The sequence below is a fragment of the Canis lupus genome, chromosome 25 (assembly GCF_011100685.1).
Source record: "Canis lupus familiaris isolate Mischka breed German Shepherd chromosome 25, alternate assembly UU_Cfam_GSD_1.0, whole genome shotgun sequence".
NCBI lineage: Eukaryota > Metazoa > Chordata > Mammalia > Carnivora > Canidae > Canis > Canis lupus.
Window position 1 is genome coordinate 27,769,143 of NC_049246.1, and position 25,284 is coordinate 27,794,426.

Sequence of the window (25,284 nt, forward strand, 5' to 3'; positions counted from 1 at the left end):
GTGGTCAAAGTGGAGTCATTCACCCATCTCTCCTCTGTCTGTTCCCTCACAAGTAAATAACTCCAGCTTCCCTCTAGCTGCTCAGCCTATACAAAAAAGGAGAAACTTAATAACTCCCCAATGGCTGTCAATTATTAAATAGAATAAGCAAACAAACACCCAAACAAGTCCCATTTCATATGTCCTTCGAAGGTTCTGCATGGTCTGGCTCTTCCTACCTCTCAGATACCTCTCTCCAATACTCTTCCTCATTCACACTATTCCAGCCCTACTGGCTTTTCTATTTCTCAAACATTACAAATTTCTCCCTGTCATGGGCCATTTACACTGCCTGGCCCTGCTATGTGGAAAGGTTTTCCTTCAGGCAGACAAAACGGGGATGCGGAGACTGATTAGGCATATCTACTCCACATATGTATTCTTCCTTTTAATGATAATTTTTTAAATTGAAGTACAGTTGACACGCGGTGTTACATTAGTTTCAGGTATACAACACAGTGATTCCACATCTCTATGCATTCTGCTGTGCTCACCTCGAGTGTAGCTACCACCTGTCACCACACAACACTATTACAATACCATCGACTGTATTCTCTATGCTGTACCTTTCTTCCCCATGACTTATTCTTTCCATACTTGGGAGCCTGTATCTCATTCTCCTTCACCCATTTTGATTATTTCTGTACCCTCTGGCAACCATTAGCTTGTTCTCTGTATTTATAGGTTTGTTTCTGCTTTTTGTTTTTTTATTCATTTGCTTTTCAGATTCCATGTATAAGTGAAATCAAATGGTATTTGTCTTTCTCAGTCTGACTTATTGCATTTAGAGTAATACCCTCTACGTCTGTCCATGTTGTTGCAAATGATAAGATTGCATCGTTTTTTATGGCTGCATAACAATCTGTTGTATACACATACAACAGGGGTGTGTGTGTATGTGTGTGTGTGTATACACATCAATCACATCCTCCTCATCCATTCATTTATCGATGTACACTTAGGTTGCTTCCATATCTTGGCCATTATAAATAATTCTGTGATAAAGGGATATATATATCTTTTAAAAAATTTATTTGAGAGAGAGAGCAGGAGAGGGGTTGGGGTGGAAGGAGATAGAGACGCAGACCTCCCACTGACCAGAGAGCTGGATGTGGGGCTCGATCCCAGGACCCCAAGATCATGACCTGAGCCACAGGCAGATGGTTAACCAACTGAACTACCCAGGTGGCCCTAGATATACCTTTTTAAATTAGTGTTTGCATTTTCTTCGGGTAAATACCCAGTAGTGGAATTACTGGATCATATGGTATTTCTATTTTTAATTTTTCCACAGTGCCTTAGGGCACAGAAGAAATCCAAGAAGGTAAAGAAACACAAAAAATCCATGGGGAACAATGTATTTCTTTATCTGTCTCCTGCCTCCAAAGCTCTGTGCTCCTCCCTTATGTTTGTATTTCTCCTTTGCATCATTCAGGTTACTTGTTTCTCCAGACCCAGAGGCCTGCCCTGACCTATGTAGCCCAAACCTCTCTGTAGGTAACTCCACAGCCCCTAGACACAACTTACTCTATACTATTTATCATCTTCCTCTCACTTGTCAGGACCTGTGATCATCTTATTTGTTCATGTGATTGCATGTTTATTGCTTATGTTCCCACCCCTTATCTTGAATATAAAGACTCTTAAGGGCAGGGATGCACACGTCTGTTCTAATTAGAATAGTACAGGATGTGGCAGCTTAACAGGGTTCTGGAAAAAAAAGCTATTATCACCAAAGATCAAGGAGCCTGAGGTGTACATGCTTTCCAAACATTTCAATCATATTTTCCATTTGGGGGGCAGTCATTGCGAGGCTTTTATTTTACAATCCTTAGAAACATCCTGCCTAAAAAGTAAAAGACATGAGACATGAGGCAGGTTGTATTAGACTGCAGATTTTTTTTTTATTAGAACAAGCATTTCTCAAAGCTGTAAGCAAAGCATTAGAATTCATCAAGCTAACTCATCTTTTCTCTGCCACAGGAGGGCCAAAAAGGAGAGAAAGCCCCTTGCACACAGAGGATCAGTAGAGCAAAGTGTTACAGTGAATGATTCATTGAGGCTCTAAATGTCTGCATACTTTAAGGCACTGGAGGGCAGGAAGGCATGCGAGGCAGGACAGGGCACAGTTAGGATGTCCACCATGCCTCACCCTCTCCAACAGTCTCCCAGCCCCCTTCCCTAGCTTCCACGGCAGGTACTCAGGCCCACGAAGGGGGAGCACAGCATATCCATTATCCTCATTCAGACCCTAAGCGATCCAAACAATGTCACAGCTCGACTCCCAGCATAACTTATTAGAAGATAAACTCCAGGTTATCAACTCGCCATTGCACTTCATGTAATTATAGCTCATTAAACCAGATTTTCATGAATGCCTTTGCACTTTGTGCACTTCCAAAAAGCCAGTGACCTGAACCACAAAATCATTGCCCAATTTGTTGAAAGCATTTTTGTTGTGACTTCAAGGGCTGACCACATGGGGAGACATTACTTTTTAATACCCAGCGGACAGGACACTCCGGTGCCACCGAGGCCACAGTATCCGTCGGGGTTCTTGCTCAGGTACTGCTGGTGGTAATCCTCTGCGTAGTAGAAAGCTTGTCCCTCCCGGATGTCGGTCGTGATCAGGCCATAGCCGTGCTCTGAAAGAACCTGTGGAGAGAAAGGAGCCATGAGGATTGGATGCTGGGCAGAGAGGTCCTGAAGGACAGATGGGGGTCAGGCTGTGAGGGAGGCAGACATAGGTGGTTTGGGTGCTCAGTGGATCCTTATGGGCCTGGGCTCTACTGCTAACCAGTTGGGTTATTCTGGGCATGCTCCTACCTCCCTGGGCCTCAGGTGACTGGGGTCAGAAATCCTGTTTTCTGCCTCTGTAATTTGCACCACCACTGGTGCACCCCTGCCCAGTGTGGTCTGGGAGCCCTAGTTTGGGTGCTGTGGGTCTGTGTGGAAAGACCCCAGTGCTTCCCAGGAGAAAACAGCAGGGCCATGTGGCTCCCTGGCTGCCCTGGGCAGAACGGGCCTCCCTGAGGGCACTCAGGCAGGGCTGTGGTAGGAGGGGATGGAGGGGCAGGGGCAGATTGACAGGGAGGGCTGCGGCCCAGCCCAGTGCTGTCCCCTCAGTGGCCAGTTCAGAACAGAACCCCCGGCCCGCTCGCAAGCTGGACGGAGGAACCTCCACTTGTTATGGTTCTAGGGAGCACGGGCCCTGCAGGGGTGCCTTGGCGAGCACGGGGCCGCCCGGGAGCCCCGGAGCCCGGGGAGGGAGGTCAGGGGAGGACATGGCCTGAGGGCCTGCTCAGGCTCCTCAGTGCCCTCTGTGACCTACTTTAAGGCCTGGTGGCATCTGCTGCCAGGGAAAGAAACAGACACATAAACACAAGTGGGGGAGGAAGCAGAGCTATTTGGGGCAGGAGACAGATTAAGAAATAGACATTGTTCCCCATGGATCTTAGCCCGTTTCCTTTCCCTTTTGGATTTCAGCTGTGCCCTAATTCTTTCTCCTTCCAGGCTGCCCGGAGCATTTGGGCACAAGGCTACAGAGACTCGACCCTGGGTTTGTGAATTCCACTTGGGATGGAAGGGCAATGCAGAGCCCTGACTTGTGCTTGCATTAGGGATCTCAGCAGTCTTTTTGACTATCTGTCGGACCATCTGAGATGCAGTCCTGCCCTCGGCAGAGCGGGGGGCACTCCAGTATTAACATTCAGCATGATTCGCTGCTGCAGTTTTTCCCTGAGAACTTTCTCCCTTCTTCCTGAGGCTCCATCCAGCCCTCTGAGCCAGAATGAGGCAGACTGAGGATCTGACGCCATTTGGCCCAGGATGGCAAGGGACAGGATCCTCGCCAAGGCGGGCGGTTGGACCCCGCAGCTCGGAAGCAGCCAGTTTCCTTACAGGGGTTAGAAACGAGAACGAGGAGCCATTCTGACTTCAGTTTTGACAATTTTTTGTAAACGAGCAATTATCGAGGGCTTACCATATGCCACACTCTGTGCAGAGACTTCACAGCGTTAATTTTAGCCTCACAACAGCCATATGAAGGAAGTACTATTATTATCACCCGTATTTAAAAACGTGTGTCAGGGATTGTGCCTTGATCCCTGACATTCTCAACTTGCCCTGATACTGCAGAAGCTGGAAGCGTGGAAACTACATTTCCCAGATTCTACTGCCAGCAGCACTCCACTGCGGATTCCACCAATGAGAGAAGCACACGTGAAATTTGGCAGAAGGGAGGCCATTATTTGTAAGGTGCAGCCATGAGGATGGGCACAGGTATCTCCAAAGGGCAGACCGGGACTCTGCTAGCTCCTCCTAACAGTCACTGACGGTGGTGCTGCAGGCAAAGCCACCAGCAATGATTTCTAGCAATTTCTGTTAACTGCTTCATATCCTGAAATGTTGGTGCTTTAGCCTGACCTTCCTTCAGACAGCCTTTCTAATGGTTCTCGAAAGCATCAAATTCCCTTTGTAAAATCCACCCTCCTGCTTGAAATACCTCGAACGCTCTGTTTCTATGACTGAACTCCAGCTGACACAGGAGTGGGTTCCAGAATTGTTTTTAGGAACCAAGACCTCAGTGAGAATGAGAGTCCGGAATGGTTACCTGGCCTGGTCAGATTTAGAGTTAGCAAGGCCTCACTGGGCACCTGGGTGGTCAGTGGTGCATCATCTGCCTTCATCTCAGGGTGTGATTTGGTGTTCCTGGGATCGAGTCTTGCATCAGGTTCCCCACAGGGAGCCTGTTTCCCCTCTGCCCCTATGTCTCTGCCTCTCTGTTTCTCATGAATAAATAAATAAAATATTTTTTAAAAATGGCCTCACTGTGAGTGGCAAATGGGTCAGTGCCCATGGTGTGTAGTCAGCAGTCACTTAAATTACAGCTAGCATTTGCCCGTGAGGAAGTGTCCACTGTAGAAAGGCTCTGGGACACCAGGGGGCTATGGCAATGGACTATTCTGGTAAAGATGATAAGGATGAGGTCTATGTGGTGTGCTGGCTGCTTCAGACAGTACTTTGAGAGCTTGTAGAAAGAAAGGATGGAAGGTCACGACTTGACTTTCCCGGCCCAAGTTGATAGAGATGAAGAGTTTCTAGAACTGATTTAAAATAATATCTGTTTCTAGTAGCTTCATTCAAATACCAAATTAAAGGGGTCCAATTTACAAGTGGAGTTGATACCCTCACTGGTCAGGAGCCCAGTAATATCATGCACATGTGATTGCCCTCAGAGAGCTCATCCTTTCACACTGTTTCAGACATCACGTATGGAGTGATGCTCCCCTCTGGTCCTTCGCCGAGATACTGCCTGTATGCTGGCGTGAGTTTCCTATATTCTGATGTGCTCTCATATTTTGACCTTGAAAGCTTCCTGGCTATGGCCCACTGCACAGGAGCTTGCCCGCTATTGAGATCCTCTGCCCTTTTCTCTCTCAACCTCAGGGCCAGGACCCAGCTCCCAGGCTCCACTCACTTGCCTCATCCCCATCTAGGCTCTGTCCTCTCTGAGGATGACCTCCTCATACACTACTCACCCTATTTCTCTTTCACAAATGCCTGTCCTCCTTGTACAACCAAGGATACCCTTCCTGAGGTCCTGGAGTTCACAGCTACTGACTCCAGAAGCTTATTCTCTGAGGCAGAGAGACCAGGGCTGGTGAGCACTGCTGCCCAGGCTCCCTCCTCCTCTCCACACCAGCTCCCACCTCAGTGGGGCAGCATCCCTTTTGGGGAGCAGTGGGAAGGTGACTGTGGGGGCCCAGGCAGTACCAGACCTCTGCCACAAGATGGCAGACACTTCACTTTTATTTGAGAGGAAAAACCAAGATGAAACAGTGATGAAAACCCACAGGACAGCTCCAAGCTGCCCTCCTGCACTCCAGTTAAGCTGGGACATTTTGGCTTATTCTTGTTGGGGTGGGAGACATCCGGTGGCACCAGTGGGTCTGGGGTCAACATCACCCCCTCTGCACCGGGCTGGCCTGTCTCTCTGGATGCACTCAGGCAGAAGCCATCCATCCCTGAGCACAGGGCTGTGGCTGTCTTTAACCCTCGCCCTAAAACTGGGGAGGGAGGTACAAAAACACATGAAAGAAACTAGATGTAAAAGAAAAGGGAGCAGGAAACCAAAAATCCTAACTAGTGTCTGGTTTCCCTCATTCCTCACATCCCACACCTCTGCTTTCTCACTCCCAAGACTGTGGAGGCAGGTCAGTGTCCTCAGCCTCCCAAGGCCTGTTTCCTGGAGAGGTATCACCAGACACACAGGGCTGCACGCAGTGCTGGGGATCCTGGGACCTGTTTCAGACCTGGTTGGTGACAGTGGGCTTTCCTAGGCCCCTTTGCTCTTTCATCCCAACGCTTCCACTGCATTGTTTAAGCTACAGGGTTAGGAGAACAGAACTCAGGACTAGGACTGATTATTGCCCCCAGAAGCTGGGAGAGTGAGTGCTGGTCATGACACTTCCTTAAACCATGAAGTCAGTGAATCCTCCCTTCATCCCATAGGAGAATCCACTGGCTTCCACTCCACCTCCTCAGCCTCATGTCCTTCATCTTTTGCCAACTCTTTCTTTCCCTTTCTCTCTGAGAACTGTTTTTCTGGGTCATGTTAAATTTTATACATGTCCTGAACATTCCATTCCCTTGCACACAACCTCCTTGGAATGCTCTTTCTTCTCTTCCCTATCACATGAGCTCTTACCCATCTCTCAGCATTAAGATCAAATGTCCCCACCTCTATAAAACCTTTCCTGAGTCTAAAAAGCTGAAATGACTCCATCTTCCAGGCTCCCACAGAAGGGCTATCCCTTTTAGCACTTGTGACACTGCATAACAATTGTCCTTTGTTTCTCTAAGCCAGTCCCTCTCCCTTCTTGCAATACATCATGCAATAGATCATGTGCTCCTTGAGAGTATGGACTGTCTTGTTTCTCTACCTTATTTCAATGCTTGATATATAATAAATGAATGAATGAATAAAAAACCAGTTGAGTCTTGGGGATCTCTTGGGGATTTTCACCTTAGGGGTTTCCACTTGGGTCCCTCCTGTTGCCTCAAGCCCAAGCACCTCCTTGGGCTCCTGGGAAGGAACATCAAGAGGGAGCTTGGGTACCAGGGAGCTCAGGTTGTCACTGTCCTGGTCACAGACCCCTGGCCAATTTCATAGGTAGGTTTACTCTTTAGACTATGGCATTGCAGTGGTTGTGTCCGTGGAGGGAGGACCAATCATCTTGTATAAAAGAATGACTTCAGTATCTCTGACAGCTCCTGATAAAGCCTGTTTACTCTTCTGGGGAAGGGAATAAGGGAGTGGTAAGGGGGAGATGGAAGAGCTATAGGAAGTGAGAGGTGAAGACCTAGGTTATAGATGATCTCTCTGGCCCCCAAAGGTCCACTGTCATTTTGGATCTATGGTGCTGGTGGATTGAACCTGTCTTCTCCCATAGTATCACCTAACCAGGTGCCCCAATCAGTATGGGTGTCGTAGGTAATTTGTTACCAATAATGGCTAATGTATCAATGTTTTTGAGTAACTTACTTTTCCTCAATGAATTAGGGCAGATGGAGAGCTATCTCAATCCAAGCATTGCTGCAGCTTTCTGGCCCACTATAGTGGGAGAGAAGGGAGTGTCGGGACAGCAAAATTTGGGCGGCACATAAGCCACAACCTGTGTGGTCTCTTCCCACTGTCTATGAGGGGGCCCATGCCGATGGTGTACCATTTCTGATTATAGAAAGGATGAATCACATTACTTACAAAGTTTTCTGGTATCTTATAAAAAGGAGGCTGTACTCATGAAAGTGGGTTGCCCATAGGAAAATCACAGCAGATAGAGAGTTGAAAGCAGCTGCAGCAAATGCTCTGGCCTGAAGCACAGAAGTCCTGGCAGATTGAATCCCTGAGAGGCCCTCAGGCTAGGGGGACCTGCCTCCAACACCAGGGTGATGCCACCCTAGAATATTGTGCTCTTCCTTCAGGCTCTACTGAGTCACCCTGTGGTATAGGAAATGAGTGCAGGTCACCAAGGACTTGCATGGTCAAAGGGACCACCAGCTTGGCTCAAACCTCTGCTATGCTTTCAGATCTCACCCTTAGGTCTTTAATCTATTTTGAGTTTCTTTTTGTGTGTAGTGTTGGAAAGTGGCCTAGTTTCATAAGGGGTTAATATCTAAAACATATAAAGAACTTATACAACTCAACACCATAAAAACAAATAATCCAATTTAAAAAAGGGCAGAAGACACAAACAGACATTTCTCCAAAGAAGACATACAGATGGTCAACACACACATGAAAAGATGTTCACCATCACTAGGGAAATTCAAGTGAAAATCACAATGAGATATCTCCTTATATTTGTCAGAATGGCTAAAAAAAAAAAAAAAGAAAGAAAAAGAAAAAGAAAAAAGAAATAACAATGTTGGCAAGGATGTAGAGAAAAAGGAACTCCCTTGTGTGTGCACTGTTGATGGGAATTTAAATTGGTGCAGTCACTGTGGAAAACGGCATGGAAGTTCCTCAAAAAAATTAAAACCAAAAATACTATATAATTCCATTATTGGTATTTACCCAAGGAAAACTAAACAATAAACGATGCAGGCACCCCTATGTTTATTGCAGCATTGTTTACAATAGTCAAGATATAGAAGCAATCTAAGCATCCTATCAATAGAGAAATGGATAAGGAAGATGTGGTAGACACACACACACACACACACACACACACACACACACAATGGAGTATTATGAGCACTTGCATGGACCTGGAAAGTATAATGCTAAGTGAACTCAGAAAAAGAGAAATATCACATGATTTCACTCATATGTGGAATTTCAAAAAAATGAACAAACAAACAAAAAGCAGAATCAGACCTATAAAGGTTGCCAGAGGGGAGAGGGATGGGGAGGCTGGGCAAACTGTGGGGAGGGCTGTGAGACATATAGGCTGGCAGTTACAGAATGAGTAAGGCCCAGGCACAAAAGGCACAGCATAGGGAATATAGCAAATGATGCTGTAATGCACTGTATGGAGATATATGGTAGCAACACGTGTGATCAGTGCAGCATAATGTATAAACTTATTGAATGACTATGTCTTACACCTGAAACTAATATAACTAACATTGTGTGCCTACTGTACTCAAATACAAAAAAAAAAAAAAAAGAAAAAGAAAACTCCACTATCATGCTGCCAGGTAATCGATTCTCTCACTGGTCAAACCCCAGGGTTCAACTAGTCCTTCCCCTCCCTGGGCTCCAGAGCTCAGTCCCCACTATCACATGGAAAGCCAGCCCTGCATGCCCCCTCTGCTAGGTTCCCCACCCAGGACCAGCTCCAGAGAAAGGAATGATCTGGGCCTCACTCCCCTACCCTTCATTTTTCTGTCTCCTACTCTTGTTGACTTCAATATGATTATTCAAAGCTTCTTGTTTGTGGCATTATTTTTTCTTGTTGATTTTTTTGGACAGAAGTGGGACCTAACTAAAATAATCACACCACATCACTGTGACATCTGGATCAGGAAATCTCTGGAAGGTCACCTAAATAAAATTGACCAGTCATGCTTTTCTCACAGATTCTTACTTCACCTTTTTCTTAGATGGCCCTAGAAAGTGCCCTGTGCTTTTATTCTTTTATCCTGTTCTTACTAGATGCAGATTTTCTATCCATAAAATGGGTGCAATGAGCTCACTGCTCATTATGAAGATCCCCAAAAAGGCAGAGAAAGTGCATGGCACTCTGGCATATTTTAACTACATGACAGCACTGGCTTCCTTTGCCATCAGCCCCCATGCTGGAGGGAAGCTAGCCCACCCACCCTGTCCTCCTAAAACAGGTCTCCACGTACACCCTCCAAGTACTCCCTGTTTCTACAGCTGTGCAGCTGACCTCTGTGGGGCAAGAAAAGGAGATGGCCATCAATAAGCTATGACAGAGCTCCCCGTCCCAACAGGTGTCCCCAGCCCCCACCCCCGTTGCCAAACGGCACAAATGCCCAAGGAAGTTGCCGGGCCATTCCCTCACAGATGTTCTGTCAGCAGGAATGCCCTGAGCCCGACTCATCTTTCCAGAGCTACAGGCAGGAAGCCTTTCTTTTAATAAAATTAATGAGCACATGACCGTTCTGCTTACTGTAACCTGCTAACAAGCTTATTATTAGCTTCACTGAGATTTTCTGAGTGCCCAAGAATACTCAACATATTGCATGGAAATGACTCTTGTTGCATCCTGAAAAAGCACAGCCTGGCGGTCACAGCAACACAGGCTTTGGTAGAGCATCAACAGATCGGGTTAGGAGTGTGCCAAGGTAGGGAGGCCAGCACTAATGCCAGGCCCTTGCATTTGTCCTGAGTTGCAGGGTCTCCAAAGGACTTCCTCACATGCTCTAGTCCATGTGAGGCTTTCATTAACCATAAGAGAGAGGAATTTTTATTCTTAATGCCCAGGGCAGGACAGTGAAGGAGGCTTGTCTAAAGCCGCTTGCTAGTAAGCTGCAGAGATAGGACTAGAATCTCCGTTCTTGATCATTTCCATTATTGCCAGTCAGGCACACTGTCCCAGGTGGCCAGATAAAGATGTACCTTTCTCTTAGAGAGGGATATTCATTATTTCAAAACTTCCAAAAGAGTCCTTTCTTAAAAAAGATTTTATTTTATTTATTCATGGGAGACACAAAGAGAGAGTCAGAGACACAGGCAGAGGGAGAAGCAGGCTCCCTGCGGGGAGCCCGATGCGGGACTCAATCCCAGGACCCCAGGATCATGCCCTGAGCTAAAGGCAGATGGTCAACCACTGGGCCACCCAGGTGCCCCTTCCAAGAGAGTTCTAAACATGGATCATCTTATGTTGGTCTCATACTCTCTCCCCACCCTGCTCACAACCCCAGAACTCAAAATGTGTGATGTAGATTTCTCAGGTCATCTCACTGACTTTTGTATTCTAACTCATGGTAAAATACATGTAACCTCAAATTTTCCATCTTAGCCATTTTTAGGTGTTAAATACATTCACATTGTTGGACAACTAATCCCTAGAACTGTTCATCTTGCAAAACTAAAACTCTACCCATTAAATAATAACTGCCCATTCCTCCCATCCCATAGTTCCTGGCAGCCCCATTGTATTCTCTGTCTCTATGAGTCCAATCACTCTAGTCACCTCATGTAAGTGGAGTCACACAGTATTTGTCTTTGTGTGACTGGCTTATTTCCCTCAGGTTCATCCATGTTGTGGCCTGTGTTGAAGTTCCTTCATTTTAAGGCTGAATAACATGCCGTGACATGTACAGACCACATTTTGTTTATCCATTCATATTCATCAGTGAAACTTGGGTTGCTTCCCATTGTTTTTTTAGTTGTCAAATAATATATTTTTAGTTGTCAAATAATAGATTTTGCTGCATGACAAGCGCATCCCACAACAGTTACTTAGATACATCCTGGCCTGCTTACATCAGTAGCCTCTTGTTAGGATGGTAAACTGCTCCAAAGAAGTGCCCAAAGAGTATAACAGTGAAAAGACTTGCTCCAAACATGTGGTTCGGTTACTCTTTTTCTTGTCTCACCTCAACTGATCCCATGTGCCAATGATGGCATTTTAAAGATGGAAAACTAACACAGAGATCTCCTCTAAGGCCACTTAATAGAGAGGGAGACTCCCATCCACTCAGAAGGACAGAAGTCCTCCAAATAGCAAATTCTACAAACTTTTCAAACATCATCTGATCCCAAGAAATGACAGAAGACCTACTCAAAGTGTCAGGAAAGCAGAGTTTGTGTTTTAAGTGCCAGGCTCCATATCGATTTTTCTAATGCTCATGTGCCTAGACTGTGAGTTGTGAGTCTAAGACAAGAATACATGTCCATCTGGCTCTGGATTCTATGCTCCTTCTCACATACATATTGTCCCCTGAATTTGGGAACGTAGAAGTAAGACCCCAAAGAGCCCAGTCTGTCCTGTTCTGCAGCATGTCTGAGGTAGAAACAGTCAATATGAATCCACCAAGGACCATGTATTGGAATTCTACACAGCAGGGCAGGAGGGAGGAGAGAACATAGGCTCTAGAGGCACTAATGCATGTGTGTATGTGCACATGTGTGTGGGAGAGGTGTGTGTGCATATTTAGGATTGTGAGTGTGCACTTGTATGCATGTGTATACAAATACTGTATCACGTGTATATCACGTGCACTTGTATACAAGTGCATGTGAGGATGCTGTGTGATATACATTCAACCCCCCCTAAGATGGAGTAACCTATAGACACCTTTCACTTTCCAGAAAATGTATCCTTGTAAAAAAAAAACAAAAACAAAAACAGAACAAAACAAAACAAAACAAAACAAAACGAAAAAACAAAACAAAAACAAAAAAAAACTTGCATTTGTACTAGTGGCTCTTAAATCTTAGAGGGTCATGGATTCACTTGAGAATCCAATAAACACTATGGACACTCCACATAAACTCACAATCAAATATTTGCTTATAATTCAAAGGATTCTATGACCCTTTGGATCTAACCATGAGCCCCATATTTAGAACCTTTAGATGGGGCCACCAAATCCAAAGTCATCATGGTATATCTGCCCATCCATGGTATTCTAGAAACATGCAAGTCTATCCAATCAGTGATGAACATTTTCAAGACGGATGTCCTTAATTTCAATCATAGCTTGAAGGTCCATTGAGAAATGGCTGTGTTGCTAATGAGAAAGTCACCAGGAAAGGAGGAAGGTAATTGTGGTTCAAACCTCATTCAATTCATATTTTATAAAGCCTAGTTAGGTCTGATCCAAGCAAACACAAGGGATCTGGATTCTATTCTTCATTCTGCCCTCTAGTGGCAGCAGGGAGCAGGGACAAGGCATAGCTCCCTCCTTGGTTCCTGCTTTCTCTTTCTGAACTGAGACCCCGTCAGTTCTTTCCAGATTCAATTCCATCAAATCTCGTGCTATGTTTCCATCCTGCAAACACACACACACACACACACACACACACACACACACACACACACACAGAGTGCAGGCTTAACAAGCTCCACCAATGCCAATGCCCAAGTCAGCAGTTTTATTCCATTGGCAGCTTCTAACTGACCAGATTGCCATCAATCAAAACTTCTGGGAAGGGATGCGAAATGACTGGCATGGCTTTTAAATAAAACCACTAGAAAGAAAAACACCATCTATTCCAAGCTGAGCAGAGACTCATGTGTTTCTGGTTCAGGACAGCACAGAGCACCCACAAAACTGCAGGTGTGTGGGGAGAGGTTTACCCCTGCTGTAGTGGTTAGGCCACAAAGAGGAGAGAGATGGGCTTTGTCCCACACCATAGAGGACCCTGAAACAGCAAGAGCTGCAGGCTCTGGCACCACGGACTCACCCCTGTAAGTCAATCAGTGACTGTTACCATATGCAAGGGAGACAAGTCAGGGCTCACGGACGATCTCTTGGAACAAGGATGTGACATTGACAAGGTGAGCGCTCAAAGATGCAAGAGTCTTCCTAAGGCCCAATCAGAGCTGCACTGACACTTCCTGTGAAACTAAGGAGGCAAAGTAGAAAGAAGGTGACTCAATTAGATCTAATTTGGTCCATTTACAAAACCTGCGTATGCAAATGGTGGCCTCTAGCTAGAATGACTTTGGCCTTCTTAGGACAGCTACAGCATCCCTGTGCTCTGTCCTTCTCTGGACACTGCAATTGTGTGGAGCGGTTAATGGCTTTCATTATCTACTTCTCTGTGTCCCTCCTCACCCTCAAGGTAAATCACAAGTGTCTTTTAACCAGTAAGGATATTTTCCCTGGTTCGTAACACAAAATGATAGAGGTACAAGCTGAATTTTGTCTCTGCTGAGAAAGGGAAAAGAGAGAGCTCAGTATGGCCAGTAAAGATTCAAAGCTTTACCCTTGCTCCTCAGAGTGTGGACAATGGGCCTGTAGCTTGTTGGAAATGCAAAATCAGGCCCTTTCCTCAGAGCTACTGAATCAGGATCTACATTTTAAAATTATCTCCAAGTGACCCACATGCACATTAGAACTTGAGAAGCTGTTCTCTAGCAGACAAGCATGGCAGACTGTATTAGTGATCACCAACATCCCCTCCCCTCCCTCTTGATGTCAGGTTGTCCGTGTGACCTGCTCTGGTCAGGCTGTGAGCAGGTGGGACCTATGTTGTTCCTGGGCAGAAGTTGTCCAGTGCCAGCATTTTCCCTTTCAGCCAGTAGCCAGCAGTACCAGCTAGTGGTAGTGGCTCCATCACCCCAGATCCTGGCATGAGGACAAGGCCAATCTGGAGGAGAGTCCCTGCACAGAATATTTTATTTCCTCTGTTACAGGTGCCTGGTTTTCCCTGGTGTGGGGTATGATGCTGAAGAGTCATGGAAGGCAGGCACAGCTCCGTGTAGGCTGGTCACTCCTCTGCAAATACGTTTTTAACTTTCTAACTCCACTTAATTAAATTCAGCAATAATTGTGGGGCACTTACTATGTGCCATGGACTTGCTAGGTATTAGGCATATACAGGTGGTCTGGGGTACCTCTCCCTAGAGTGGGAGGGGATGCATATATGAGCCATTACAACGTACGTGCCAATATGCAGCAGGCACTGCTTTAGGTGCTGGGAATGGTGTAAGACTGAAGAAGACAAACCTCTCTGCGATGAGTCTGTGGTTCAGAGATGGAGTTAGGTTATATGATGAGGATGTGACTGCCTGAGAGTGTGGCATGACAGCTAAAATGTGACAAGGTGGGAGCTGCGCCCACATGCTGGGGAATGAAGAGGACCATTGTCCATCCGAGGAGATGTCAAAATCCTGCCAGAAGAGACAGGACATTCATGTACATGCCAGGCAGAGGGACTGTGCTTGAACACATGGAGGAAGGAAAGATTAATCCAGGTGGGAAGGTGGGTCCTGAAGGAGGCGGATGTGGAATCGGGAATTGGCTGAAAGGCCTGGAGAGGTGGGGTGGGAAGGCTGAACAGCAGGAAGAGATGAAAGACTGGCCTTTGGAGGCAGGTTATGGTCCTTTTTTCCTCTTTGTTCCCATTTAAGGTAACTCGGTGCCCCCTTTCTGCTCATCTCTGCCCCGCAATCATAGTGACGTGTAGAGGCACTTTACAAGATTAAAGGAACCACTTGAATCCAGGCAAAGCTGGCAGATGCCTCTGAGGTTCACCTGCTTGCCTGCCACAACGTCTTGAAGACTCGATGAGCCAAGGTAGAGATGCTGGGGGAGGGGACAGCAATTGCTCATTGTCCCGTTAGTTGTCATCCTTTACGGCCTCGTATCTTACAAACTCCAAGCACCATTTCCTGGGTACAAGAGAAAATTGGGTCCTTCCTTCTTCTCTGTTTTGTGCTGAAAGATGGAACCCCACCAGGCTGGGTAGGGCTGGGCTGTGGCTGCAGCCTGGAAAGGAAAAAGGCTGAGCTGGAGAGTTTAGTTTCAGACCTGGGGCAACAACTCGGGGTTGTATGGCTGAACTGGGCCACTGTCCACTTGCTCCAGCTAAAGCAGCACTTCCTCCAACCACAAGATGACTTACATCAATCACACACTCAAGGACTGCTGCTTTCTCTTCATTTGATCTTCTCTTTGAGGTCTGCTGGTTTTGAAAAGGAATTCAAATGACTTTTCCTATAGGAGTTTTACTTTCATGGCTTTTAGTTTTACAGGAAAGGGATCTCTCTCTCTCTCTCTCTCTCTCTCTCCTCTGTATATATCTCTAAGGAGTTATAATCTATTTTTTCATATCTAAAATCAATTAACTACAACCTCTCTTTTTCCTATCTTCTTAGCATTTAGTATACAAAAGAATCCACTTGTCACTTTGCAGAGGAAGCCAAGGACACTGGCTTTCACCTTGGGGATGAAATGCAGATTTCATTAAAAGGAAAGATCCTTCATTCCAAAAGGTTGAATAGAAAAGAACTTAAAGGAAAATGCCAGCTGCGTAAGTTTAGAACATTGAATTCAGCAAGGTAAAGGAACTTTTCTGAATGCCACCATTTCTCATTTATGTATGATGTCAGTGATTCGGAGCTGCAGGAAAGAAGGTTCATTCCCCATTTGAACTACAGGCAGAGTAGCCAACTGTCCCCATTTGCCCAGGGCAAAGGGGCTGCTCAGGATGTGGAACTGTCAGTGCTAAACCTAGGATAGTCTGGCTGGTCACTAGAGCTGTGGAACAGGTAAAGAAATTCATGCCTGTTCCATTACAGGCACAGGGTAGCTTGTTTCCCTCATCAGGGCCTCAAATCCCCCAACTGTAAACGAGGTTCATCTAGGAAGTCACCCTAGATGACCTTGGATTATCTCTTGCAGTCACGTGTCCAGAGCATCCTCTGAATTGTGATTCTGTGTCTCAGATAACTGCTGTATTGAGATGTAGTTCACATATCCCCAAATTCACCCCTTTAAAGTTTACATTGTGTTGTTCTGTGGTGCAGCCTCAGAGGGATCCGTCACCATCTTTTCTTTTTTTAATTTCTGTTTCGCAGGTTGGATAATCTCAACGAATTTTCATTTGCTCGTTCTTTCTTCTGCTCCTTTAGTGATTACTTTTAGTGATTTTTTTTCATTTAAGTTACTGTTCCTTTGAATTTCTTTGAATTTCTGGAATTTCTATTAATTCCTTCTTTTTTGATCATTTCTATCTCCTTGACAGTCTTCATTTGTTGAGACATTGTCTTTGTATTTTCCTTTAATTCTTTAGATGTGGTTTTCTTTAAATCTTTGAGCATATTTCTAATAGCTGATCTAAAGTTCTAGTAAGTCTTACTTTCATGTTTCTTTATCTCATACCTTTTTCTTAAAAACTAGGCACTTTAAATAATATAATGTGGTAACTCTGAAAATTGGACTACCGTCCCCATTGGTTTATTGCTGTTACTGTGACTGCAGTTCATTTGCTTAGGGATGTTCTTGGCCTAATTCTATAAAGTCTGTGTAGCCCTTTGTGTGGCCACTGAAATCTCTGCTTGGTTTACAAATAACCAGCTAATGATTGGGCACAGGGTTCCTTGAATTCTGTGAAGCAATGGTCTTCTACCCTTTGGCTCTGTGTGTATGTTTTGGAGCAAATGCAGCTTCATGGCTACAGCAGTTTGCCACTCTGCCTTCTCTTCCTCTTTCCTTGCATAGGCTTCAAGGTGGGTAGAGGTGAGAGATCAGGGACTTCTAGGGTACACGTATACAGCAGTTTGGTTATTACTCACCAACTGAAGGATATTGGGGTTGTTCCTGGTTTGGGGCTATCATGAATAAAGCTGCTATAAACATCCAAGAATAGGTTTTGCAATGAACAGAAGTCTTAATTCTGTTAAGTAAAAACCTAGAAGTGAGGCTGCTGGGTCACATGGCAAATTAAACTTGATAAAAACTTCCAAGTGGTTTTCCAAACTGGTTATACCATTTTGCATTCCTACCAGCAATGCTGGAGAGTTCCTGCTGCTCAGCATCCTCGTCAGCACTTGGTACTGCTGTTATTTTTTAATATAGTCATTCTAACTGGTATGGGGTAGTCTTTCAATGTGGTTATAGTTTGATTTCTTTAATGACTAATAATGTTAAGCATCTTTTAATGTTCTTATTTGCCTTCCATATATCTTTTTTGGCTTAGTGTCTGTTCAAATTTTTTACCCATTTTTTTAATTGGTTTGTTTGTTGTTTTTGTCAAATTTTGAGAATTCTATATATTTGCAAGTTCTGTTTTGATTTCAAATGCATTACCCTGCCCTGAGACTCGGGTGTGCTCCCATTGGGCATCTTGACTGTACATCTGTAACATAATGTTTTCTATTGTACATAATATCTCTGTCTCTCTCTCCCGCCCCCCCCCACACAAATACAGCTCTGTAAGCAATTTACCTTTTTGATTTAATTCAAGAAACACTTACTGTATTCCTATTAAAGAACTGTACAAAGTACTAGGGAATCACAATTGAAGAACATATTGAGAAAATTTCTGTTTTAAGAAATATGGCTTTCAATTGGATTAATAAATACATAAGGATGACTACATGTAATACCTCAACTTTTAGTGTGTAAAATTATTTGTTCATACAAAGAGTTGAATCATGCTTATAGACTTTAGAAAGGCCGTTAATTATCATGAGTAAATCCTTCCTTTATTCATAGTCAGAAATATCCCTTAATATATAGCTCTATGTCTAAAGCCGCACATGTCCTGAAAGAATACAGTTTGCATTAAGATTTCTGCTATAATTTTAAATGGATACTCCTGTATTTCAAGCTCATGAAACATGATGAAGGCCAAATCATGTTTCTTCAAGGACAAAGTACAACCACTCTGTGCACAGTTTAGCACACACCCTTTCCCTGCCAAAAGAGGTGTCTATAGATCAGTTCAGAAAGGGGTGCCTGGGTGAGGCAGTTGGTTAAGCTACCAACTCTTGGTTTTGGTCCAAGTCATGGTCTCAGGGTGGTAAGATAGAGTTCCACATTGGGCTCTGTGCTGGGCACACAGTCTGCTTGAGATTCCCTCTCCTCTCTCCCTTTGCCCCTCCCTCTTGTGTTCTCTCTCTTTCTCTCAAATACATAAATAAACCTTAAAAAAAAAAAAGAACAGCTCAGAAAAACATTTCACTTAACTGCAGCATGACTATCTGCAGAACTGCTAGAAGAATCTTTTGAACACAGAGAAAACTGACTTTCAACAGTAACTTAAAAAGCTATTGCAGTTTCTTAAAATCCTCTTATACTGAGTTTAAAAAATGAGACTTAGCAACTTTATTGTTTTTTTATTCACTGATTAAGACAATAAAAGTTGTGCTCATTTCAATATTAAGAAATTAAAGCCTCCCTTGAGACTTTCTCTGCCCTGGAGTAGGTTACATCTGTCAACTACAAGCAGGCCGGCCAGCTTGCATGCAGAAATTCTCCCTGGGGCTGCAATATGTATAACCTCGCACTGTATTGTCTAGGGCTAAGAATGAAATGATTGGAATTTTTTTATTATCAAAGGAAACTAAAAATAGGGCTATAAAATAAAATACAAGCTGTAAGGAGAAATGCATTTAAGATATATTTTGCTTTAATGCTTTAGCTTCCAGCCTCACATGGTAGAGAATAAACGATGATGTTAAATAAAGAAAGAAAAGAAGCTTTTGTTGGTTTCCTCTAAAGCTTGAAAATGACACAGTGTGAGTAAATGGAGAACGGCCTGCAAAAAGCTGTTTCCCTGTGATACTGTCAGTGTGGGGCCTAGAAGCTGCAGGTGATGGCCATGTTTTAGTTTCTGGTTTCAGGCAACATCATCTCAACTTCTAAGGAGGCATCATTGGAGGACTCTTGCCTCTTCATTTCCCCTAATTGCTAATGCAATAACAAAGGGACACAGAAAATGTGAGTGCAGATAAGATGGAGGGGTCTGGATTAATGAAGACTCTCTATTCAGGCTGTCTAAGCTTCTTAGCCATGAAGTACAGTCAGGATTTTTTTTTTTTTTTTGAGAGAAAAAAGGAAGGGAGTGAAGGAGGAGGGGAGGGAGGAAAGAAATGGGAAAATAAAAAAGAAAGAATCCAAAATAGGCTATGGGTGTTCTTTGCCAAAGCACAGTTTTAATTTTCTTCAAGGCTCAGAACCAGTGGAAGAACTGGAACTTCCTCAAGAGAAGGTGGCAGGAACAGAAGCTAATTATACAACTTAAATTTGGTAATACAATATCATTGGCATGCTTTCCAGTTAAGGCAATATAAATCCATGTTAACTGGAGTTAAGACAATGGTGGTATATATTTAAAAGAGCACTTTATATCTCTAAGTATCCAAAATTCCTTACAGTATCCCCAGGGGTTCTCAAGTAGATCTGGTTATTCAGATATTAGTAACAAGAGGGGTCTGAGTTCTACTCTTGGCCCTACCCAACCACATGACCTTGAGGCTTGGCCTTCTCTTCTGTAAAATGGGAATGAGACACCTACTTCTTGGTGCTGTTGTGAGGAATAGATGAGATTATATATTTGACATAATATTTCCACTTTAGTAGCACTGCTTATATGGTGGTAGTTATCTTTGAAGATTGTGATCCTTTTGAGCCCTTGGAATGTCATTCTGTGGGAACTTGAGGTGCAGGGATTTTATGCCCCGAGAAGGTGAGAAATCCAGAGCCTGATTAGCTGTGGCCTCATTCTACCCTTCCTTATTTTTTCCTGGCACAACCAAATGAGCAACTCAAGCTTTTATATGTCATGGACACTTTTGGTACTTGGAAGACATAGCCTGTAGCCCAGATTCCCCATACAAGAGAACTGGTGGCCCTGGGTGAGCACACAGTCTGCATAGGATTGTCACAAGTTACAAGCAGTGGGTGAGATTGGCAGTGCCCCTGGAGAGAACTTGGACACAGGCCTTGGAGGATAATCTTTCTTCCTTTGGTTTGCTCCATGAAGAAAGGTCTTGATCAAGGTCTATTAAGATCTTGGGAAAGCCAGGTTTCTGGAAGACAAGGAATAGAATGTATATGGGGGAAGGGATAGAAATGGCAACAAGCCATTCTTGAGCATTGACTCTGTGGGGCACTGCCCCGTGTGTTACTCATGCAGTCCTCCTAACATCCCCTCTGCTGAAAGTAGTATTATCAACTCATTTCTATGAGGGGAGCACTCAGCACAGAGAAGCGAGGGCCAGGATTTGAACCCAGGCAGTCCAACTCCTGAGCCCATGTTCTTAATTATTCACTAGACCCACATTCCTGATTAAATAGTGCTTTTATGCCCACTATGTGACAATATGCCTAGCTCATGATAGGATATTTACTCACATTATCTGCTTTCAATATGATGGAAGAGATTAGCTTCATCTACAAACTGGGATGCTTTGACTACATAGTCCCCTTTGAATATCACTGTAAAGATGTAAAATAAGATAGGTGCAAGTTAATGATCCTGAGTACCTTGATTTTTCTATTTCTCCCAGTGAGGTGACCATTTATCTCTGGCTTTCATTTGCTGTCTGTAAGGCTAGTTCCTTGTTTGTGACAACAGAGATTTTCTATGGTGCTCCTGATCTCATGATTACCCTTGAAACAAACTTAGAATTGGGTATTGAAGCTTGTCAGCATGTCCACTACTTTTTACTGAAAGTCTAAGAAATTTCTATCTGTTGGTTCTTCTTTGCAATCCTATTAGTCCACTCAAAGAATCTTTGCATTGCCAGAGGAGCTTACAGATTTAAGTGATCCCTGACAAAACTCTCAGAATTGGTGTCTGATCAGGATTCAGAATGCAATCATCATAGGATGCAGAATAGGTATTAAATTATAAATTTAATGAGTAAGAATTTTAATGAAAATAGAAATTATCCTATACTCCAGGCACTGTGTTGTTTAAACCATGGATGACTCACTCTCTATATTTCTGACCTTTCTCTTTACTTGCTTACTGAATCCTGCCACTCACCCCCCAACATAGAGCTTCAGACACAGCACATCCGAAACTAGAGCCATTCATTCTCCCTCTCTCAAAGCTATTCATCTTCTGTTCCCTCTCCTGGTACCTAACATCATCAGCTACCTATCCCCCAAGCTATACGTCTCATTGTTATCATCAACTTTCTCCTCTCTGATGTCTTACAGCAAATCATATTTATTAAGCAAATCTTGACGCGTCATCCTGAATGGTTCACAAATCCACCCCATCCTTATCGATACTCTCCCGGTCCAGCCATCACCAGCCTTTGAATGGACTGTTGTTATAAGCCCTCAGCTGCTCTTGCCGACTCATGTCACAACCCTAAAATCTATCCCCGACCCTGAGTATGGACCAAGGGGAGCTGATGAAAGGCTGTGTATGAGAAGACAGGTGTGTTACATCAACCTCTACATTGGGAAATATAGAACTCTTGTTTATCACATTCACAAGTGACAAAAAAAAAAAATGTCACATCTGGCAAGGCAAGACTCAAGGCCATCCTCAGCATGAATCTCACCTTGGTGCCTGGAGCCTGGATATATTTCAAGGAGTTCTCAGCTGGCCATAAAAGTAGGTCCAAACAAGAGGTTGCAAAAAGAGAAAGAAAACCCCTGCATGCCTCAAAGAAGTCAAAGGCTCAAGCACAGAGCAGGGAGACATAGCGCACATGTGAAGAAATAACACATTGTGTGTTTGGGAGTAGGCTGTCAGCTTAATTTATGCCAAGAGGGAAAAGTAGACGCCTTGCCGATTAGCATGCAATGTATAGAGGCCACTGCAGAAAAGATAATGCCAATGTGTCCTGGACTATGCTGCCCCATATTTGCTGCTTGATGTTCCTGAAATAAGGATAATTTATATTATCCTTTTAATATAATACAAGGATACTTTTGTACTTGTAAAAAGTACTTACCATACTTTTACACACTTGTAAAAGTGTGGTAAGAGGTGTTTGTTGGAAGTCCACAAAATGTTCTTTAAGAGGCTCTTATTCTCATTTCCCAGATGAATAACAGAGGCTCAGAGAGGTTAAGTCACTAGCCCAGTGTCCTACAGCTAACAAGTTGCCAGGAGCATTGGGAGTGTTGGATGCCATCCTTGGCCTGCCAGCTAGACTTTCTCTCCACTCCCCTGGCTGGATGTACACACTCTCTCTCCGCTGTCCCTGCCGGACACACAGGATGAGCCCTCTTGCTGGCTCCAGCCTGTTGCATAGGCTGTGCCTGCCACTCCACAAAGAATCAGATTTAGTGAAAACCACTACCATTTCTCCTCCATGCTGGGAAAGAGCAGGAAACCCGGTACTTAGTTCCTATTCTATTTTGATCATATTCAGTTCCCTAGAAAAGGAGTGACAGTGGGGAGTCCTTACCCATGGAAAATATTCAGTGAGCAGCTCCTCTCTGTCACCCCTCTGTCCCTTATGATCCATCATGCACATTTTATGAGTGAGAGTGTGTGTGCAAATGCACACCTGTGTGCATTTTCTCTGGGTTTGCCTCTGAACCTCACCACTCTGCCCCCATTCACATCATTTACTCCAATGCTTTAATCACCATCAGGTGGTGAAAGTCTGCTCTAGAATAGTTATGGATATTGGGTCCTTAGGTGTCCAAGTTCTCGGGAGAGAAAAGTGACAGCTGAGGCATCAGGGTAAAAAGAAGAAAAAAAATGTTATGCGGGGTGTGGAACACACATTTTTATTCTCTCTCTCTCTTTAAGAATCTGGCACTAAGAGCTCACCTCCTTCCTGCCAGGGATGGAACAGTAGTGACTTGGCAACAGTCTCAAGCCAGATGTCACCCTCATCTGGTTGCCTTGGCTGGTTAGCTGTTTGGAATGAGCAGCCCAAACACAGTGCAGGCGGGGCTGCTGCAAAGCTGTGGGCGGCGAAGCTGGGTGCCGGCCCTCGTAATGCCCCGATCCTCTGGGGGTGGGGGTACAGGGTCACTACGGGGCAGCTCTCTGCACAGGTGTAGGATCTGCAGAAGACAAAGGGGCCCTCTGAAGGACACACATGCACTTCTTCCCTCCTGTCTTTCTCCCAAGGGTGAGCCGAGTGGTCCTGTTTCCCCCTGGCAGGGGGCATGGACATGTCTTGCTATTTCACAAAGACGTGGCACCCAGCGCATTTGGGATCAAGAGTAAAGCAGCTCCTGCTCCCCGTGGGTCTCCTTGTCCGATGTACACAAGACCACACTCCAGGAAACAGATGGTGGGGGCAAAGCGTGGTGCAGCCTCTGCATCTGGAGTCCTGTGACCGTAGCAGTGGCCACCTGGCCTTCGCGGGGGTCATCCAGGCTGAGCCCAAAGCCGTCATGGATGCCCTGGGAAAATAGCCATGCTCCTGGGCAAACACACCAGAGAGGAGAGAGGAGACATGTGGCTGCAGAATGGAGGAAGGAGAAAGCTGTGCCGGGGAGCCAGGCATGAGCCACCTTCACAGTCTGGTGGCCAAATACTGAAGGAGCTAAGGCTGAGGGGGACACCCTGGGGACCAAGTGCGTCCTCTGGAATGAGCCCTCTGGCACCACCTGAAAACCTAAGGCAGGTGCCTTTAGAACAAAGCCATGTGCTCAGATGTGTGTTTGTACACACATCAATGTATGTGATGGGAGGGCGGCGTGTGGTAAAACCTGCCAACAAGCCCATTTTGGTCACCATCTGTCGTGGAGAGCCCGAGCACCTGTCGGAAACAGCTGCTGATGGCAGATCGTAGGTGAGGGAGGAAGCAGCCCCACCCCGGGATGGCCTATTGCAGGGAGCACACGGCCTGTCCCCACAGGAATGCCAACTGTTCACTTTGAAGCCCATCTCCATGAGGAGGGGGAGTGATGAAATCCCTCGCTGTCATTTGCTTCCTCACGGGAAGGGTGGGAGGAACACCACCATCCTTGCCTCCTCAGTACCAAGGATGACAGTCGCTTGTCACAGAGGTTGAAGAGAAATGCGTTCAGGACTCCCCATAGGGAACAGACAAATTCCTGGGCAACTCTTCTGTGGAGGTGTGAGCCCAGAGACTCCCATGGTGAAAACCCCCACCTCACGGGAGGAAGAACAGTAACACTTCCTTTCCCTGGCCCTATCGGGGACATGATTTTCCATCTGTGTCAACCGGATGCTGAGGTGACAGGTTGGAATGAGCATTAGAGGGTGGTGTGGCTTGGGACTGGGTCCTCTGAAGCATTTTCTTTCAGGTAAACAGAGTTTACTTCATTAAAATGAAATAAAAACAGACAATTTCTAATGAAAAAGCTTTCTAAAGTGAGTCCCCCGCCCATAAGTATTTTAAGTATTTGTCATTGTTCAATGTTCATTACTTGCAGGCATTCTGCTATTTTATTTTCCTTAATCCTCACAATAATTCTATATGGTGGGTGCAGTTTTTATTCCTATCCACTGGAGGACCAAGGCTTAAAGAGGTGACGCTGCTTGTGAGGGACACACTGCCAGTATGTGAAAGCAGGGGCTCCAGTCCACCTGCTTACCTCCAGCCCCTGGGTTTGGAACCCACTGGCCACACTACTCTGTGTCTCTCAAGCAGTTAACGCCTTCACGAACACCCACAATCTGCAAAGCACACACACACTAGGCCTCTGTGGGTCACAAATACACATGAGGCATATGCTGCTGTCTCTTGGGGAATACTTTTCTCCAAAGAGCCACCTGACAGCCTCTCTCCTGAGTGTTAGAGCCGCTCAAAGGCCCCTTTCCCACAGAGGTTTCAGGTGCCCCGGTTGGAAGTCTCCTTGCCTAGGCTCACAGAGCCTCCTAGGGTCCCTCTTCCCACCACTTCCTTAGGGCTA

At 45.0% G+C, this 25,284-nt stretch overlaps 1 protein-coding gene across 6 annotated transcripts in view; it reads right to left on the reverse strand.

Moving 5' to 3' along the window:
- Positions 1 to 1,918: 1,918 nt before the first annotated feature.
- MSRA (methionine sulfoxide reductase A) overlaps positions 1,919 to 25,284 on the reverse strand; it is a 433,724-nt gene continuing 410,358 nt past the window's right edge. For all 6 annotated transcript variants that reach the window (XM_038573679.1, XM_038573680.1, XM_038573677.1 and 3 more), the window contains one exon: positions 1,919 to 2,694. In XM_038573679.1, coding sequence (XP_038429607.1) covers positions 2,530 to 2,694 — 165 coding nt within the window. In that variant the 3' untranslated portion in view covers positions 1,919 to 2,529. The remainder of the gene's footprint in view (positions 2,695 to 25,284) is intronic.